This window comes from Ranitomeya variabilis, chromosome 4, assembly GCF_051348905.1.
Source record: "Ranitomeya variabilis isolate aRanVar5 chromosome 4, aRanVar5.hap1, whole genome shotgun sequence".
NCBI lineage: Eukaryota > Metazoa > Chordata > Amphibia > Anura > Dendrobatidae > Ranitomeya > Ranitomeya variabilis.
The window spans coordinates 658,373,669-658,395,479 of record NC_135235.1 but is presented as its reverse complement, the minus strand read 5'-3'; the positions used below and the strand labels follow the sequence as shown (position 1 = coordinate 658,395,479).

The 21,811-nt window shown below is 42.7% G+C and overlaps 1 protein-coding gene across 1 annotated transcript in view; it reads left to right on the top strand.

Moving 5' to 3' along the window:
• LOC143768181 (uncharacterized) overlaps positions 1–21,811 on the top strand; it is a 124,002-nt gene that overhangs the window by 77,144 nt on the left and 25,047 nt on the right. The window contains exons 10-14 of the mRNA XM_077256871.1: positions 11,896–12,081; positions 12,409–12,512; positions 12,600–12,643; positions 12,710–12,829; positions 14,105–14,126. Coding sequence (XP_077112986.1) covers positions 11,896–12,081; positions 12,409–12,512; positions 12,600–12,643; positions 12,710–12,829; positions 14,105–14,126 — 476 coding nt within the window. The remainder of the gene's footprint in view (positions 1–11,895; positions 12,082–12,408; positions 12,513–12,599; positions 12,644–12,709; positions 12,830–14,104; positions 14,127–21,811) is intronic.

Here is a 21,811-nt window from a genome sequence, read left to right as displayed (position 1 = left end):
TCATCCATGTAGTACAATTCACTTCCCATAGTATAATGCACCCCATAGTTCTTCATATAGTATAACGTATTCCCCATAGTCCTCGATACAGTATAATGCAGCCCACATATAGTATAATGCAGCCACCCCAGAGTATAATGCAGCCACCCCAGAGTATAATGCAGCCACCCCAGAGTATAATGCAGCCACCCCACAGAGTATAATGCAGCCACCCCAGAGTATGTAACCCCCATAGAATATAATACAGCCCACCTCCCCATAATATATAATGTAGCCCCCCATAGAATATAATGCAGCCCCCCATAGTATATAACGCAGCCTCCCCCATAGAATATAATATACCCCCACAATAGTATATAACACAGCCACATAGTACATAACATGGCCTCCCCCATAGAATATAATATACTCCCCATAGTATATAGCAAAGCCCGCATATTATATAGCACAAACCGCATAGTATACAGCACAGCCTGCATACTATAGCACAGCTCGCGTAGTAGATAACACAGCCCACACAGCAGTATTCAGCACAGACCACACAGTAGTATACAGCACAGACCACACAGTAGTATACAGCACAGACCACAGAGTAATATATACAGCACAGCCCACAAAGTAATATATACAGCACAGCCCACAAAGTAATATATACAGCACAGCCCACAGAGAACTATATACAGCACAGCCCACAGAGAACTATATACAGCACAGCCCACAGAGAACTATATAAAGCACAGCCCAGAGTACTATATACAGCACAGCCCAGAGTACTATATAAAGCACAGCCCAGAGAGTACTATATACAGCACAGCCCAGAGAGTACTATATACAGCACAGCCCAGAGTACTATACACAGCACAGCCCACAGAGTACTATATACAGCACAGCCCACAGAGTACTATATACAGCACAGCCCACAGAGTACTATATACAGCACAGCCCACAGAGAACTATATACAGCACACAGTAGTATACAGCACAGAGCACAGCCCACAGAGAACTATATACAGCCCACAGTAGTATACAGCACAGAGCACAGCCCACAGAGAACTATATACAGCACAGAGCACAGCCCACAGAGAACTATATACAGCCCACAGTAGCATACAGCACAGAGCACAGCCCACAGATAACTATATACAGCCCACAGTAGTATACAGCACAGAGCACAGCCCACAGAGAACTATATACAGCCCACAGCAGTATACAGCACAGAGCACAGCCCACAGAGAACTATATATAGCACAGAGCACACAGTAGTATACAGCACAGAGCACAGCCCACAGAGAGCTATATACAGCCCACAGCAGTATACAGCACAGAGCACAGCCCACAGAGAACTATATACAGCCCACAGCAGTATACAGCACAGAGCACAGCCCACAGAGAACTATATACAGCCCACAGCAGTATACAGCACAGAGCACAGCCCACAGAGAACTATATACAGCCCACAGCAGTATACAGCACAGAGCACAGCCCACAGAGAACTATATACAGCCCACAGTAGTATACAGCACAGAGCACAGCCCACAGAGAACTATATACAGCCCACAGCAGTATACAGCACAGAGCACAGCCCACAGAGAACTATATACAGCCCACAGTAGTATACAGCACAGAGCACAGCCCACAGAGAACTATATACAGCCCACAGCAGTATACAGCACAGAGCACAGCCCACAGAGAACTATATACAGCCCACAGCAGTATACAGCACAGAGCACAGCCCACAGAGAACTATATACAGCCCACAGTAGTATACAGCACAGAGCACAGCCCACAGAGAACTATTATACAGCCCACAGCAGTATACAGCACAGAGCACAGCCCACAGAGAACTATATATAGCACAGAGCACACAGTAGTATACAGCACAGAGCACAGCCCACAGAGAGCTATATACAGCCCACAGCAGTATACAGCACAGAGCACAGCCCACAGAGAACTATATACAGCCCACAGTAGTATACAGCACAGAGCACAGCCCACAGAGAACTATATACAGCCCACAGTAGTATACAGCACAGAGCACAGCCCACAGAGAACTATATACAGCCCACAGCAGTATACAGCACAGAGCACAGCCCACAGAGAACTATATACAGCCCACAGTAGTATACAGCACAGAGCACAGCCCACAGAGAACTATATATAGCACAGAGCACACAGTAGTATACAGCACAGAGCACAGCCCACAGAGAACTATATACAGCCCACAGCAGTATACAGCACAGAGCACAGCCCACAGAGAACTATATACAGCCCACAGCACAGAGCACAGCCCACAGAGAACTATATACAGCCCACAGTAGTATACAGCACAGAGCACAGCCCACAGAGAACTATATACAGCCCACAGCAGTATACAGCACAGAGCACAGCCCACAGAGAACTATATACAGCCCACAGCAGTATACAGCACAGAGCACAGCCCACAGAGAACTATATACAGCCCACAGTAGTATACAGCACAGAGCACAGCCCACAGAGAACTATATACAGCCCACAGTAGTATACAGCACAGAGCACAGCCCACAGAGAACTATTATACAGCCCACAGCAGTATACAGCACAGAGCACAGCCCACAGAGAACTATATATAGCACAGAGCACACAGTAGTATACAGCACAGAGCACAGCCCACAGAGAACTATATACAGCCCACAGCAGTATACAGCACAGAGCACAGCCCACAGAGAACTATATACAGCCCACAGTAGTATACAGCACAGAGCACAGCCCACAGAGAACTATATACAGCCCACAGTAGTATACAGCACAGAGCACAGCCCACAGAGAACTATATACAGCCCACAGCAGTATACAGCACAGAGCACAGCCCACAGAGAACTATATACAGCCCACAGTAGTATACAGCACAGAGCACAGCCCACAGAGAACTATATATAGCACAGAGCACACAGTAGTATACAGCACAGAGCACAGCCCACAGAGAACTATATACAGCCCACAGCAGTATACAGCACAGAGCACAGCCCACAGAGAACTATATACAGCCCACAGCAGTATACAGCACAGAGCACAGCCCACAGAGAACTATATACAGCCCACAGTAGTATACAGCACAGAGCACAGCCCACAGAGAACTATATACAGCCCACAGCAGTATACAGCACAGAGCACAGCCCACAGAGAACTATATACAGCCCACAGCAGTATACAGCACAGAGCACAGCCCACAGAGAACTATATACAGCCCACAGTAGTATACAGCACAGAGCACAGCCCACAGAGAACTATATACAGCCCACAGTAGTATACAGCACAGAGCACAGCCCACAGAGAACTATTATACAGCCCACAGCAGTATACAGCACAGAGCACAGCCCACAGAGAACTATATATAGCACAGAGCACACAGTAGTATACAGCACAGAGCACAGCCCACAGAGAGCTATATACAGCCCACAGCAGTATACAGCACAGAGCACAGCCCACAGAGAACTATATACAGCCCACAGTAGTATACAGCACAGAGCACAGCCCACAGAGAACTATATACAGCCCACAGTAGTATACAGCACAGAGCACAGCCCACAGAGAACTATATACAGCCCACAGCAGTATACAGCACAGAGCACAGCCCACAGAGAACTATATACAGCCCACAGTAGTATACAGCACAGAGCACAGCCCACAGAGAACTATATATAGCACAGAGCACACAGTAGTATACAGCACAGAGCACAGAGAACTATATACAGCCCACAGCAGTATACAGCACAGAGCACAGCCCACAGAGAACTATATACAGCCCACAGCAGTATACAGCACAGAGCACAGCCCACAGAGAACTATATACAGCCCACAGTAGTATACAGCACAGAGCACAGCCCACAGAGAACTATATACAGCCCACAGCAGTATACAGCACAGAGCACAGCCCACAGAGAACTATATACAGCCCACAGCAGTATACAGCACAGAGCACAGCCCACAGAGAACTATATACAGCCCACAGTAGTATACAGCACAGAGCACAGCCCACAGAGAACTATATACAGCCCACAGCAGTATACAGCACAGAGCACAGCCCACAGAGAACTATTATACAGCCCACAGCAGTATACAGCACAGAGCACAGCCCACAGAGAACTATATATAGCACAGAGCACACAGTAGTATACAGCACAGAGCACAGCCCACAGAGAGCTATATACAGCCCACAGCAGTATACAGCACAGAGCACAGCCCACAGAGAACTATATACAGCCCACAGTAGTATACAGCACAGAGCACAGCCCACAGAGAACTATATACAGCCCACAGTAGTATACAGCACAGAGCACAGCCCACAGAGAACTATATACAGCCCACAGCAGTATACAGCACAGAGCACAGCCCACAGAGAACTATATACAGCCCACAGTAGTATACAGCACAGAGCACAGCCCACAGAGAACTATATATAGCACAGAGCACACAGTAGTATACAGCACAGAGCACAGAGAACTATATACAGCCCACAGCAGTATACAGCACAGAGCACAGCCCACAGAGAACTATATACAGCCCACAGCAGTATACAGCACAGAGCACAGCCCACAGAGAACTATATACAGCCCACAGTAGTATACAGCACAGAGCACAGCCCACAGAGAACTATATACAGCCCACAGCAGTATACAGCACAGAGCACAGCCCACAGAGAACTATATACAGCCCACAGCAGTATACAGCACAGAGCACAGCCCACAGAGAACTATATACAGCCCACAGTAGTATACAGCACAGAGCACAGCCCACAGAGAACTATATACAGCCCACAGTAGTATACAGCACAGAGCACAGCCCACAGAGAACTATTATACAGCCCACAGCAGTATACAGCACAGAGCACAGCCCACAGAGAACTATATATAGCACAGAGCACACAGTAGTATACAGCACAGAGCACAGCCCACAGAGAGCTATATACAGCCCACAGCAGTATACAGCACAGAGCACAGCCCACAGAGAACTATATACAGCCCACAGTAGTATACAGCACAGAGCACAGCCCACAGAGAACTATATACAGCCCACAGTAGTATACAGCACAGAGCACAGCCCACAGAGAACTATATACAGCCAACAGCAGTATACAGCACAGAGCACAGCCCACAGAGAACTATATACAGCCCACAGTAGTATACAGCACAGAGCACAGCCCACAGAGAACTATATATAGCACAGAGCACACAGTAGTATACAGCACAGAGAACTATATACAGCCCACAGCAGTATACAGCACAGAGCACAGCCCACAGAGAACTATATACAGCCCACAGCAGTATACAGCACAGAGCACAGCCCACAGAGAACTATATACAGCCCACAGTAGTATACAGCACAGAGCACAGCCCACAGAGAACTATATACAGCCCACAGCAGTATACAGCACAGAGCACAGCCCACAGAGAACTATATACAGCCCACATCTCTTCTCTTCCTCCCCTCACCTCCTCCGAGAATGGCCCCACAGTCCAGAAAAAAAAAAAACTCTCCTCACCTCTCCTCGTGCCCAGCGTTGCTTCCTGGTTCCTGCTCCTGTCTCAGCAGCTGCAGTCTGCCCGGGACACAGCAGGTGCGCGATGATATGACATCATCGCGCACCCGCAGTGTCAGAGGCAGTGCGGGGAATGATGGGAGAGGAGCGTCTGTAGACGCTCTCTCCTCCATCATTGCATTCAACTGTACCGGCGTCTATACGCCGGTATAGTTGAATGCGACGGCGGGGGCGGCGGATTGAGCGGCCCACCACTGGCACCGGCCCTTCTGGCATTTGCCAGAAGTGCCCTATGGCCAGTCCGGCCCTGCTTCTTAGCCAGGGGAGTCCTAAAAGAAATGCATGGGATAAAGACGGTAAAACATAAAATGCCAACTTTTCTCGATGTAAAGCTCCAATTTGAATCTCAATCTCCTCTGTGACAGAAGAAACGACCTCCCGCAAAGGCTGACCGTCGACAGAAGCTATTTGCCTAGGAACCTCCAAGGATCTAACAGGAATCCCAAGCCTCTCGACCAGCTCAAGTTGAACAAAATTCCCAGCCGCACCAGAATCTACATAAGCCTCAAGAGAGAAGCGACTGGAACCCATGTGTAAAATGACAGGCAAAATCAAAGGTGGAGAAGAATCATGGCTACCTAGGGAGGCCTCTCTTACCTGACCTAGGCGGAGGCGTTTCCCGGCTTCTGGGGACAAGAACGCAGAAAATGGGAAGCGCTGCCACAATAAAAGCATAAGCCCTGTGCAAGTCTCTCCTTTCGGCGTTGTTCGGCAGGCTTGAGGCGATCAACCTGCATAGGCTCAGTGGAAGAAGAGGAAGAAGCTGCAGTGGTTTGGGAAAGAGAAGTACCACGTGTAACGGAGGATAAACGAGGTCTCCTCTCTCTGACAACCTCACGAGAACGCTCCTGGAACCGCAAATCAATGCGAGTCGCCAAAGAGATAAAGTCATCTAAAGCAGAAGGAATATCCCGCCCTGCCAGCTCATCCTTAATACGGGAGGACAAACCTCGCCAAAATGCTCCCACCAAAGCCTCATTATTCCAACCTAAATCAGAGGACAGCGTCCGGAAACGGATGGCATATTGAGCTACAGAAAGGGTCCCCTGACTAAGGTTGAAAAGAGACTCAGTAGTCGATACCAGACGACCAGGTTCATCAAACACCTTGCGGAAGGTGTCTAAAAAGAGAGCAAGTTGAGAAATCACAGGATCATCTTGCTCGCAAAGAGGGTTCACCCAAGCCAAAGCCTCACCCTCCAAATGGGACACCACAAAAGCCACCTTAGCACGGTCAGTTGGGTACAGTAGCGGGGATAATTCAAAGTGTAGTTGACACTGGTTGAGAAACCCGCAAGATAATTTAGGATCCCCACCATACCGAGGTGGCCTGGCAAGACGGGGCGAGGGCTGTGGAGCGGACGCCTGTACAGGAGCAGAAGCGGCAGTCTGAAGAGAGAGAAGTCGATTATCGACAGAGGCCATAAAATTCAAAATATGGGACTGAGTGTCCCGTTGTTGACTTAACTCTTGCTGAAGAGACGCCAACTGAGTAGCGTTACCAGGGTCGGTAGACTGTAACTTCGCGAGACGAGACTCCATGTTCTTGAGAAAGGACATGATTCTAGTCTGGTTCTCCCGCAAAAAAAGTAACTCCTTTAGAGTGGCAGAGACACCAGCGGGGTCCATGACCTGGTTATACTGTTATGCTGTAAGAATCGGGCTGCACTCAGACGTCACCCGAGTGCAGTCCTATTTGAGTGTGACAATTCAAAGAGGGAAAACGGAGAGTGGACCCTCTAGACCGCGACGACGAACCCCTCACGGACGAGCTGACCAGATAGACCGCCCCCTATACAGGGAGAGTTAGTCCCTCACGGGCCTGCCCCTATCGCCACGGAAGCTGGAGGACCAGGACGGGAGAAGACCAAGAAGAGGCGGAGATAGTAGGAACACAGGATAGGTGAGTACTGCAGAGAAACAGGACTGATGGGTAAACTGCAGCAGTGCAGGGACTGGCGGAGGAACTGAGGAAACGCAGAGGCTAGCAGGATAAACCCAAAGTCAGAGGGAAAACGAACTTTACAGAGACTAAGAGCGGCCAGGAACACCTGAAGGAACAAATGATAACCGGGCACAGAGGGACGGCAGGAAGCAGTTTAAATACCTAAAGGCAGGGTAGCACTTCCAGGTAACAGACCTCCAGAACCATAGAGAGGACAATAAGGAGGACCGACTTCCGGGTACTAGTCCTCCAGGACCATAGAGGAGACGAAGAGGAGGACCGACAGAAGATCAGAAGTGCACACACGCAGCACTGAACCTGGTATGCGCGTACGCACGAGAAGCAGAGGCCGGGAGCGAGCGCGGAGGGAGATACGCTGACTGGGGAGGCGGCAGCAGCGGTATGATAACTGGTAGTACAAATCCTTTTAAAAAAACCACATGGCATTTTCATTTTTCACTTTCACAAACAACTGTTAAAAAAATCTTGGTTCATGGTGCTCACCATTCCTCTAGATGAATTCCCTGAGGGGTGTAGTTTTCAAAATCAGCTCACTTGTGGGGGGCGTTCTGCTTTTTTGATATCTTAGTGGCTCTTCAAATGGCACATGCTACTCGCAATTCCCTCCCCAGTTCTGCTCAAACTGTAGTTTCCAACCACAAAAATTGAGACCTCTTTTTTTCTGCTTCACCTTGTCAAAATGAAAAATGTGGGGTTAAAGCAACATTATAGTAAAAAAAATAAATTTTTCATTCATTTTTGTAAACTACGTGTATTGTTAATGAACTTCAGGAAGGTAGTTTTCAAAACCTTTAGGGGTGCACGTTTTAAAATGGGGTGATATGTTGGGATTTTATGACATAGAGCCCTCAAAATGGCTTCAAAAGTGAGTTTGTTCCTGAAAAACAGGTTTTGTAAGTTTAATTGAAAAAAAATTATTAAAATTGCTGCTAAATTTTTAAGCCTTTTAACATGCATACATAGTTACATACATAGTTATAAAGGTTGAAAAAAGACCTAGGTCCATCAAGTTCAACCTTTCTCCAACAATTATACTTTTTTTGTCAGTAAATTATATATAATCATCCAGCCTTTTTTAAAAAGCTGTTAAAGTGTCTGCCATTACTACCTCCTGCAAAAAGCATTCCACAGTTATAGTAACATAGTAACATAGTTGTTAAGGTTGAAGGAAGACTTTAAGTCCTTCTAGTTCAACCCATAGCCTAACCTAACATGCCCTAACATGTTGATCCAGAGGAAGGCAAAAAGAGAGTAAGGCAAAGAGTAAGCTCCTCACTGGGAAAAAAATTCCTTCCCGACTCCACATACGGCAATCAGACTAGTTCCCTGGATCAACGCCCTATCAAGGAATCTAATATATATACCCTGTAACATTATACTTTTCCAGAAAGGCATCCAGTTCACTCTTAAATTTCAGAGACGAATCACTCATTACAACATCATACGGCAGAGAGTTCCATAGTCTCACTGCTCTTACAGTAAAGAATCCGCGCCTGTTATTATGCTTAAACCTTCTTCCCTCCAGAGGTAGAGGATGCCCCCTTGTCTCTGTCTCAGGTCTATGACTAAAAAGATCATCAGAAAGGTCTTTGTACTGTCCCCTCATATATTTATACATTAACATAAGATCATCCCTTAGTCTTCGTTTTTCCAAACTAAATAACCCCAAGTGTAATAACCTATCTTGGTATTGCAGACCCCCCAGTCCTCTAATAACCTTGGTCGCTCTTCTCTGCACCCGCTCCAGTTCAGCTATGTCTTTCTTATACATCGGAGACCAGAACTGTGCACAGTATTCTACGTGTGGTCGCACTAGTGACTTGTATAGAGGTAAAATTATGTTCTCCTCATGTGCATCTATGCCTCTTTTAATGCATCCCATTATTTTATTTGCCTTTGTAGCAGCTGCCTGACACTGGCCACTAAATGTGAGTTTGTCATCCACCCATACTCCCAGGTCTTTTTCATTGACAGTTTTGCCCAGAGTTTTAGAATTAAGCACATAGTTATACATCATATTACTTCTACCCAAGTGCATGACCTTACATTTATCCCCATTAAAGCTCATTTGCCATTTATCAGCCCAAGCTTCTAGTTTACATAAATCATCCTGTAATATAAAATTGTCCTCCTCTGTATTGATTACCCTGCAGAGTTTAGTGTCATCTGCAAATATTGAAATTCTACTCTGTATGCCCCCTACAAGATCATTAATAAATATTATAAAAAGAAGAGGTCCCAATACTGACCAATGTGGTACCCCACTGCTAAACGAAACCCAGTCCGAGTGTGCTCCATTAATAACCACCCTTTGTTTCCTATCCCTGAACCAGCTCTCAACCCACTTGCACATATTTTCCCCTATCCCCATTATTCTCATTTTATGTATCAACCGTTTGTGTGGCACCGTATCAAAAGCTTTTGAAAAGTCCATATACACTACGTCCACTGGGTTCCCTTGGTCCAGTCCGGAACTTGCCTCTTCATAGAAGCTGATCAAATTAGTCTGACATGAACGGTCCCTAGTAAACCCATGCTGATGCTGGGTCATAAGGTTATTCCTCTTCAGATACTCCAGTATAGCATCCCTTAGAATGCCCTCCAGGATTTTACCCACAGTAGAGGTTAAGCTTACTGGCCAATAATTTCCGAGTTCAGTTTTTGTCCCTTTTTTGAATATTGGCACCACATTTGCTATACACCAGTCCTGTGGTACAGACCCTGTTATTATGGAGTCTTTGAAGATTAAAAATAATGGTCTATCAATGACTGTACTTAGTTCCTGCAGTACTCGGGGGTGTATCCCATCCGGGCCCGGAGATTTGTCAATTTTAATGATTTTTAGACGCCGCTGTACTTCCTGCTGGATTAAGCAGGTGACACTTAATGGGGAATTTTTGTTATCACTGATCATACTGTCTGCCATGGAACTTTCTTGTGTAAATACTGATGAAAAAAGTCATTTAGCAGATTGGCCTTTTATTCAGCCTCATCCACCATTTCACCCAGACTATTTTTAAGGGGGCCAACACTATCATTTTTTAATTAACCGCTCAAACTGTAAAGAACCCTTTCCTATTTAGCTGCCGGAATAGTCTTTTTTCCACCTGTAAGTGTGTCCCCTTTTCTCTAGTATGGTCTTTGGAAGGAAGTCATGTGCCAGTCCTTTGTATTAACCACACATGTATGTATACATGTAAATTAAATTTATACATGTAAATGTAAATTGTTTTTTCTAAGCTAAACAAGCCCAACTTTTCCAACCTCTCATCATATGAGAGGTCTTCCATCCATTGTAATAATCTAGTTGCATGTCTTTTAACTGATTCTAACTTCTGAATATCCTTTTTAAAATGTGAAGCCCAAAGCAGATTCCATATTCTAGATGTGGCCTCACAAGTGATTTATAGAGGGGTAACAATACTTTGGGATTGCAGGATTTTATCTCTATTTTATACACCCTAAAAATCTTGTTGGCTTTTGCTGCTGCTGCTTGACATTGAGTACTGCTGCTTAGCTTACTTGTAACGAGAATACCCAAGTCCTTCTTGTGTTTTGTAGTCCTTAGTATACTCCCATTTAGTGTGTATGCATCTTAACAGAAAAAAAATCAATTAAAAAAAATCATTTAATCTGGTAAATGCTATTTATTAACTATTTTGTGTGGTATGACTATCTGATCGAAGGCCATAAAAAATATAACAGTTGCAAAATTGCAAATTTTTCTTAATTGTTGCCAAATTTTCATTATTTTCAGAAATAAATGCAAATTTTATCGATGTAAATAACATACAATGTGTCTTGAAAAAAAAAAACCGCGTGGATATGAAGAAACATTCCTGATTTATTACTACATTAAGTTGTATTTCCAAAATTTGTCCTATTCAGGAAGGTGAAAACTATATTTGGCGGGAAAGAGTTAAAGAAAATTTGCTAATTCAGTCTTACACTTTCTCAAAAATTATGTCATTTCTCGGAATGGTCATAGTCTATTTAGCACTGAAGGACTTGTAACTGACATTAACTGTGTGAGACAGACACCACATAATAGAACTGACCAGACCCTTTATGATTCTCCAATGAGCATTTCACTACAATATACTGGTGATAGGCACACTGAAACATGAAGTTATAAGAAGCCGGCTTCAACTCAAAATTGGAAAATTGCTAGAGAGCTGTCAGTGGCCTAACATCAGGATCTAGTGGTTATTGATCTGAAGTCTACTGTCAGATTGAAAATTTTAATTTTTGTGCATAATTTTCAATTCCTATGAACCCTGTATACAGAAATGTTGTAAAATTATGTATTTTTAAGTTTTTTTAAATTTGAAAATAATATATGGTTTTACTCTCAGTAGATGACAGTGACAGGAGAACAGAGGGACAGTTGATACCAAGATCATTTGATTTAAAAATTGAAGATATCACACAAGATACAAAAGTTTACCCCATCACTCCAGATAAACCATCATCCCTTCACAGCAAAGATCTATCATCTGATTCTGTTAAACAAGTCCAATCTTCTGATTCATCACAGACTAGTAAGAAAACTAAGCTTCACAAAAGGGGTGTTAAAAGCCAATGTGATCTTCCAGTAAATAAGCCATTTTCATCCAGAATATGTCCAGAATTTGAAAATAAAAATGTTCTCAAAAAACATGACACACTTCACACAGGGCGGAAAAGACATTCATGCTCAGATTGTGGGAAATATTTTAATCAGAAATCAGAGCTTGTAAAACATGAGAGAATTCACACAGGGGAGAAGCCATTTTCATGTTCAGAATGTGGAAAATCTTTTAGAAATAAATCGCATCTTGTTAGACATCAGAGAAGTCATAAAGGGGAGAAGCCATATTTATGTTCAGAATGTGGGAAATATTTTCTCCTCAAAACAATTCTTGTGAAACATCAAAAAACGCACACAGGGGAAAGGCCGTTTTCATGTTCAGAATGTGGGAAATGTTTTACAGCAAAATCAGCTCTAATTACACATCAAAGAATTCACACAGGGGAGAATCCATACTCATGTTCAGAATGTGGGAAATGTTTTAAACAGAATTCAAATCTTGTTATACATAAGAGAAGTCACACAGGGGAGAAGCCATATTCGTGTTCACAATGTGGGAAATGTTTTACCAATAAATCAAATCTTGTTACACATCGCAGAAGTCACACAGAGGAGAAACCATATTCGTGTTCAGATTGTGGAAAATGTTTTAAGCAGAAATCCAGCCTTCTTAGACATCATAGAATTCACGCAGGAGAAGTCATTATCATGCCTAGAAGGTGAGAAATGTTTTACTTGAACATCATATTTTGTAAATCACCAACAAACTCTATATGTGTATATACACTCACTGGCCACTTTATTAGGTACACCTGTCCAACTTCTTGTTAACACTTAATTTCTAATCAGCCAATCACATGGCGGCAACTCAGTGCATTTAGGCATGTAGACATGGTCAAGACAATCTCCTGCAGTTCAAACCGAGCATCAGTATGGGGAAGAAAGGTGATTTGAGTGCCTTTGAACGTGGCATGGTTGTTGGTGCCAGAAGGGCTGGTCTGAGTATTTTAGAAACTGCTGATCTACTGGGATTTTCACGCACAACCATCTCTAGGGTTTACAGAGAATGGCCCGAAAAAGAAAAAAAATCCAGTGAGCGGCAGTTCTGTGGGCGGAAATGCCTTGTTGATGCCAGAGGTCAGAGGAGAATGGGCAGACTGGTTCGAGCTGATAGAAAGGCAACAGTGACTCAAATCGCCACCCGTTACAACCAAGGTAGGCCTAAGAGCATCTCTGAACGCACAGTGCGTCGAACTTTGAGGCAGATGGGCTACAGCAGCAGAAGACCACACCGGGTACCACTCCTTTCAGCTAAGAACAGGAAACTGAGGCTGCAATTTGCACAAGCTCATCGAAATTAGACAGTAGAAGATTGGAAAAACGTTGCTTGGTCTGATGAGTCTCGATTTCTGCTGCGACATTCGGATGGTAGGGTCAGAATTTGGCGTAAACAACATGAAAGCATGGATCCATCCTGCCTTGTATGGAGCATCTTTGGGATGTGCAGCTGACAAATCTGCGGCAACTGTGTGATGCCATCATGTCAATATGGACCAAAATCTCTGAGGAATGCTTCCAGCACCTTGTTGAATCTATGCCACGAAGAATTGAGGCAGTTCTGAAGGCAAAAGGGGTCCAACCCGTTACTAGCATGGTGTACCTAATAAAGTGGCCGGTGAGTGTGTATATATATATATATATATATATATATATATATATATATACAAGCAGAAACAAATTGTAGAAGAAAACATGTAAAAGACAGTCAATATAAAGTGAAATAAGTAAAAGAACGAAAAACAGTTTAGAGCTTTCATTTGAAAAAGAAATGTATGTATGATATTTAGAAATACATTATATGGACAAAAGCCTTGGGTCACACCTCTTAATCACTGAAGTTAGGATTTTTGTTCAATCACATCTGAATATAATTCTGCCCGCAGCCATGCTGTTTTCCTCTATTAACAATCATAACAGAATGACTTGTTCTAAAGATTTCACAGTCCCTCTCCAGTCGTAAGCGGAGAAGGAGTCAACTCACTGTTTTTAAGACTTATTCACTCCGGAGCTACTACAAGAACTAATATGTGAATGTTAAGATGTTTTTAATATTACCAATAAAGTTGAAGATATTACACCTGTGAAGCTGGACTTTCCCTTATTTCAAAATAAGATGCCAAGGCTTCAGCAGGTCATTTTGTGATATGTCCACCCTCCGAAATCCTCCACGAACAACTGTCAATGGTCTTGTTCAAAAGTTTAAGCATTTATGAACCATTGTAAGTCGGGAGATCATATTAAGTCAAGGAGCTGGGTTATGTGGGCTGAGATGCAGATTGCATAAATGTCAGCAATTCTTTGACTCAGTTCAAAATGCAAAAAAGTGAAATTCCTCTAGCATTATCCTCAGCACAAAAACTGTGCACCTGCTGGGAACTTCAGGGCATAAGTTTCCATGGCTGAACAGCTGCTTGCAAGCCTTACATCAGCTAGCACAATGCCAAATGTCAGAGTGGAATACGACACATGCCACTGGACTTTAGAGAATTAGAAACTTGTTCTGTGGACTGACTAATTACGCTTTTTTGGCCTCACAGAAACATGGCTAACACCCTCTAACACCGCCTCCCCTGCTGCACTGTGTAATGGTGGCCTTCACCACTGTCTCCTTCCCCACCATCCTGTAGAATGTGAGCCCGCAAGGGCAGGGTCCTCTCTCCTCTGTATCAGTCTGTAATTGTTAGTTTGCTTACTGTAAGTGATATCTATAATTTGTATGTAACCCCTTCTCATGTACAGCACCATGGAATCAATGGTGCTATATAAATAAATAATAATAATAGTAAAGAGAAGTTTTCATGCTACATCATAGCAAGACATCTGAGACAATTATAAGCTTCCAGTGTTGTGGGAGAAATTTGGGAAAGGTCCTTTACTGTTAAAGCACAAATGTGCCAAAGGAAGATCCATAAAGACATTGTTGATGAGTTCGGTGAGGAAGAACTTTGGGTGGAAGTATATGTTTTACATAAAGAGCTAAAATGGAGCCACGTTCGCCAATTAGATTTTAATATTGCCATGTATTAAGATCTTCCCACACTGACGTACTATTGGCCAGTTGAAATTTATTGTGAACTACTGTACTTGTACATTAATCGCATTGAGCTGAGTGACCACTTGAAGCAGGTGTCCGTTACATACTGTCACACTGCTGCAACTGCCGATCCTGAGAGTTTAACCCTTTAGATGGCACAGTCAATAGAGACCTCAACATCGAGATGGTTGGGTTGACAGAGGGAGAGTGTTATCTCTGTCGCTTCATCGACCACTTACCATAATGGTTACTATGGCAATTTGAGAACTATCAATTGCCGCAGCCATGGATGGCTATTGTCCCTGATGGCGTTATTAGATTGAATATGACAGTTATAATGTACTGCAATGGGTAAGCCATGCATAATTGGCTAATATATGTGAGCCAACATCAAGGCGTCCTTCAAAGTTGGGTCCCTGTCCTGATTTGTCACCTCTCCTGGGCAAAAAAAGCCTACAATTAATGGGGCAGGAATTAACCAGCTAACTACTTAAAATCACATGTCGCTGATGGAAATAGATGTGCACATGTCCAAGGAAGATTTGATACAAATAGAGAAAAAATGAGCAGCACATCTAAGGTAACCAAAAAAACATATAGCCATGAAAAACTATAAGGTTGCACCATGCATTACTAAGAATGATAACTGTAGAACATTGAAATTGAAATGTATATATGAAATATTAGTCTACAAAGTTGCTGTAAAAAGGTCAATCTATGCGCGAAGTATGTGAGCCCAACTGCCAACGCCAATGTAGAAGATAGAGATATTTTTCTTCACATCTTATCCTTACCCAAGAGTATCGGATAGCTCTGATCCAAGTGTGTTGAGCATAATCAGACCAATTTTCTCAGATGAGCAAAAAATATGGTCATGTAACACTAGCCCTAATAGTTAGTTAGCATCCCTTTTTAGGCAGTGATATTTGCATTTTTGAGTATTGTCCACAGCAAGTAGTTCTATTACGATACGTGGTAGTATTATAAATACATCTCCATTTTTTTTGTCCTGATCTATAATAACTAATATAAATTAATAATATCTATTTTTTATCACAGCTTACAACAGTGAATTGCTATTTTTCTTGGTAACTAAATATATAACATCTGCATATTATACTGCTATTATCATGGGTTTATCACCACAGTGTCTGATTTCTCCTACTCCTGCACTGATTAGAAGCTCTTCACCTTCATATTAAGCAGTGTAAAAAATGTTATCAGTGCAGGGGTTAATCGGTTCAATTGAGAGCTCCTGGAGTATTAAGGTTCTCAGCTGTGCACTGTTAGCCACTCCTATCTTCTATATAAACTGGGTCCTGGCTAGTACTCATTGTCAGAGAGCTTATGGCTGGAGGTTGTTGGTGGTTGTTATTGGAGAAGGCGTTTGATGGATTTATCTGTGACTGTAGCTTGGTTTTCAGTGTGTGATAATTCCCTTTCTTCTCCTGCTTTGGTTTAACATCATCCTCCACTCCCCGATGAATTCCTCTCTTGTTTGTGTGAGTATATTTGTATGATTGGTATTTTCTTTTATCCCTGTTCATATTACCTTGTTATTCTGGTCAGTGTATTACGGTACACTACTACTCCCTTCTTCCCTGGGTAGGGGAAGGGTACAGACTGAGGAGCTAAGGCAAGGTACATGGCCCAGAAGTCTTCACCATCAGAAGTAATCCGGGGGATAGGGCGCCCCGAGCATTTGGGACAGGGAAGGAGCCCCTGGTCCTGGGAGAGCCGAAAACAGAGTCTTGACACCTACATTTTTTTATTCTGCTGTAGTGATGAGCGAATGTGCTTGGATAAGGTGTTATCCGAGCACCCTCATGTCCAAATAGAGTATCTTCGGCATGCTCTAATACAATGTTCGAGTCGCCGCGGCCGCTCGACAGACACAACACATAGAAGGAGAGCCTGTTTGTTAGGCAATCCCTGCATGTGTTGCAGCTGGTGAATGGCCACGAGACACGCAGCCGCGGCAACTCAAACATAGTATTCGAGGATGTCGCAGATATTCTATTACCACAAGAGCATGCTCAGATAACACCTTATCCGAGCACTTTCACTCATCACTATTTAGCAGACCTTAGACTTGATTGTGACATGCCTTTTTTTAACACTAGAGTTAAAATAGGACTAGTAAGGGAAAACGACTAGAAGCGGGATCGCCATATCAGGTTCATCATATATAGGGTGATGCTTTCTATGGGTTTCTAGTGATATAATAGTATTCTTATTGCCAACCAATTATTTTTCCTATTGTGGTTTATTTTTCATATAGTGCCTCAGTTTAAGGATTTTTTTTAATAATCAATAATAAAGTTGTAATAATCAATAATAAAAGTTGTTTTTTTTTAACTGATATATCTTTTCTAGCAAGTAGCATGTCAGTTAACCTACTTGGTGAATGTTGCTTACAAAAAACAATATGAACAGCAAAGTCAGAATTTCAGTATTTTTGTCACCTTGCTTCAAGAGATTACCGTATATACTCGAGTATAAGCCAAGATTTTCAGCCCATTTTTTTGGGCTGAAAGTCCCCCTCTCTGCTTATACTCGAGTCATACCCAGGGGTCGGCAGGGGAGGGGGAGCGGGGGCTGTCTAATAATACTCACCTGCACCTGGCACGGTCCCTGCAAGTCCCTGGTTCTCCCAGGACCTCAGTTTCTTCCTGTACTGAGCGGTCACATGGTTCCGCTCATTACAGTAATGAATATGCGGCTCCACCTCCCATAGGGGTGGAGCCGCATATTCATTACTGTAATGAGTGGTACCATGTGACCGCTCAATACAAGAAGAAGCTGTGGCGCCGGGAACCAGGAACTGCACCACGCCAGAAGCAGGTGAGTATAATGGGGAGGGGGAGCACTGCGTGATATTCACCTCTCCTCGTTCCGTCCTCCGTCTTCAGCATCTTCTGCAGTGACGCTCAGGTCAGAGTGCGCGATGACTTGGTTAATGCGTGCCCTCTGCCTGAACGTCAGTGCAGAAGACGCTGAAGATGGAGCGGCGGCAGGAAATATCTTTATGGAGCATCTTATGGGGTCATAATTAACGTTTGTGCAGCACTATATGGGGCAAATATCTTTATGGAGCATCTTATGGGGCCGTAATCAACATTTGTGCAGCATTATATGGGCAAATGTGTCTATGAAGCATCTTATGGGGCCATTATTAACCTTTATGCAGGATTATATGGGGCATATTTTAATATGGAGCATCTTATGGGCCATCATGAACAGTATGGAGCATTATATGGGGCTCCTGATTCAATATGGATATTCAAAAACACTTAACCTACTGATGTCTCAATTAATTTTACTTTTATTGGTATCTATTTTTACTTTTGACATTTACCAGTAGCTGCTGCATTTCCCACCCTAGGCTTATACTCGAGTCATTAAGTTTTCCCAGTTTTTTGTGGCAAAATTAGGGGGGTCAGCTTATACTCGAGTATATAGGTCACAAAAAGAGACGTTTTCTACCAAGAAAAACTGCAATTGCTCCAATTAAAAAATGTAGTAACACAGTTGTATTGCCAAAAAAAAAAGAAACTTATAGATCTCACAATGTGTCGACACATAAAAGCCTTTTTTTAAAACAATTTTACAATATTGGAAAAAGATTTTGTAATCAAATATATGTAAACACTACATACACAGTGTGTATGTATGTATATATATATATATATATATAAGTATATATATATATATATATATATACTATCACCGTGGTTGTAAAAAAAACCCTCTGGCTTAATATAATACACACATGATTGGGTTTTTATCTGCAATTTTTTCATGTTATTTTTCCTCTGTGGTGAATGTCAGTGATCAAATCAGCAAAATTTACTCCAAAATTATACCAATGAAAACTATAAGTTGTACCACAAAAAAACAAACCGTCAAATGGCTCCATGTACAAAAAAAAGTTATGAGTCATAAAATATGAAACCACATAAAAATAAAACAAATTATTTTGAAAAATGTGATGAGACATAGAGAAACTATACATATTTGGTACCACCATGTCCATACCGACCCAGTCTGTAAGACGACCATTTACTAACTTATATATAAAAAAAACAAACAGGACAAAATTGGTATTTTTTGTTCACGTTGCCTAAAATAATCGTAAGAATAAAAACTACAACCTCCACACGAAAATCACCGCTTTTTTTATAAAAAAAAAAAAAAGGATAAATAAATTTTACATATTTGGTATCGCCATGTCTGGGAAAAAAACAAGAGAAAACCTTGTACCCTAACAAATAATGGATAAAACTAAATATTTATTGTTCACTTTAAAACATTGAACGCACAATCACCATGCAGACAACCGTGCTAGACTAAAACTGTCCCTCACACTGATATTTTCCTAATTTACCCTGCCTATGCAGCGGAGGTTGGCACCCTACACTGCATGCGAGATAGGCGCCCCCGCTCAACGGCGGCTGTCCCTGTTACTCCTATCTGTCAGCTGTAGATAGTGTGATACAATTAAACCACCATTCTAGCATGACTGGAAAAATGAAACGGACAGTGATTGCCTTTCAGTTTTGTAGTCTACGGCAATCATTAGACAGTGTGAAGGAGAGTGAATAACAAGATATAACAATGGGGTACTCATCATTTCCGATGTTTCGAGGACAAACACCTCACACCTCAACGCGTTTCACCGATCTGGATCATCAGGAGGCTTAGATAGACAGATGCTGCATGATCCTATTTGGGATTAATGGTTGTGGCTGTAGGTTGTTTGGGCCCACCAGGCTACACATCTGAGAGTCATTAGTTTATCTATAGGGTTATCCTTAGGGTGAGCCACCTCTTTATTGTGTGAACATAGTAAAACATAAAACTGTATAAATTTATCATTGCATTAATCATTCAATGCTGTAAAAAATATATAGAATAATAAGAACAATACCTATAATTGGGGAAAATGTTCATTATGTTGCCATCTGCTACGTATTCATTTCTTAAACTCCTTTTTTGGATGTTTTGGGGTGTCATTATAATTTAAAAAGAGAAAACACAGTAGTTTAACAATAAATGGCTTCACCCAACCACTAACCATGAGTGGAGAAAAAGTTTTGGTTAGTGAGGAGCGAGTATACTCGTTGCTCGGGTTTTCCTGAGCACACTTAGGTGGTCTCCGAGTATTTTGGCGTGCTCGGAGATCTAGTTTTTGCATGATGTGCGGCTGCTGGACAGCCTGAATACATGTGGGGGTTGCCTGTTTGTTAAGCAACCCCCACATGTATTCAAGCTGTCCAGCAGCCGCAAATCATGCAGCTGTGACATAAACTAAATCTCCGAGCACGCTGAAATACTCGGAGACCACCCGAGCATGCTTGGAGAAACCCAAGTAACGACTATACTCGCTCATCACTAGTTTTGGTGTCATCATTCATATTCTCTGAAAAAAGGCGAAGAAAGCAAAAATTCTGCCAGGGTATGTAAACTTTTGAGCACAACTGTACACGAGGGGTGTTTTTTGTGTCTTCGGTCTCTCCCCAGGGGGCCAATCCCTAACACAAGAGGAACATTTTTTGCCTCGATTCATCATTTGCAGATTTTTTTAAGACGCTTTCCTTTATTAGATGCTGTTTATGATGGCAAATTCATCAAAATGGCTCACGCATCATGATGAAGTAATAAAAATGGTCTTTTTTTTCCTTGTATTGAACTGTTCTTGAGACATCTGGTGCCAAAACTGTTAGAAATCAAAGAATTACTTGATTTTTGATTTTCTCATAACTATGTAACGATCTTTCATAGAAAAACCCTTCTTCTCCTTCTGTAGAGCTTTGTTTTCTTTTACAGGGTCCTCATCTGTGTCCTCAGATTAGTTCTATCTGAAATTGACATCTAGAGTGTGTTTTTCCGTTTTAACCCCTTATTTCTATATGACGTGCATATCCGTCATGAGCATGTCACTTAGTACTCCATGACAGAAATGTACGTCTGCTCCTGTGTGATCAACTTCAGCAGCCCGACTGATATACCTGGCCAGGCTCCTACTGTAACTGCTAGGATCAGAGTTCTTGCCGATTTGAGCAGTTTTATCCTTCATGGGGATGTTGACAGAGGGAGAGAGCTCCCTCTGTCAGTTCACCGGCACAATTGCACAGCGATCACTTGTTGCGATATCAGCTGGAGGCCTGACAAAGACTTGAGATGTACTTTTGATGTAGTTTGAAAATAACTGTCCTTGAAAATTAATGATTATTTATATTTTGCTTATGCCTTGTGTTCATCATTACTAGGGATGAGCAAACATACTCGCATAAGGTGTTATTCGAGCATGCTCGTGTGCTAACTGAATGTCTTCGGTGTGCTTGAAAAATATGTTCGAATACCCGAGCCTGCATGTCTTGCTAGACATCCTTTTTGTTAGGCAATCCATGTATTTGTTGCGGCTGTCGAACAGCCGCGACAGATGGAGGCTTGGGGACTCTGAACATATTTCTCAAGCACACCAAAGACACTCGGTTAGCACACGAGCATGCTCGGATAACACCTTATCCAAGTATCTTCACTCTGATGTTCCACATTTTCTGCTCTGGGCATGTGCAAACTCCATGGCTGTGAGCCAGAATAC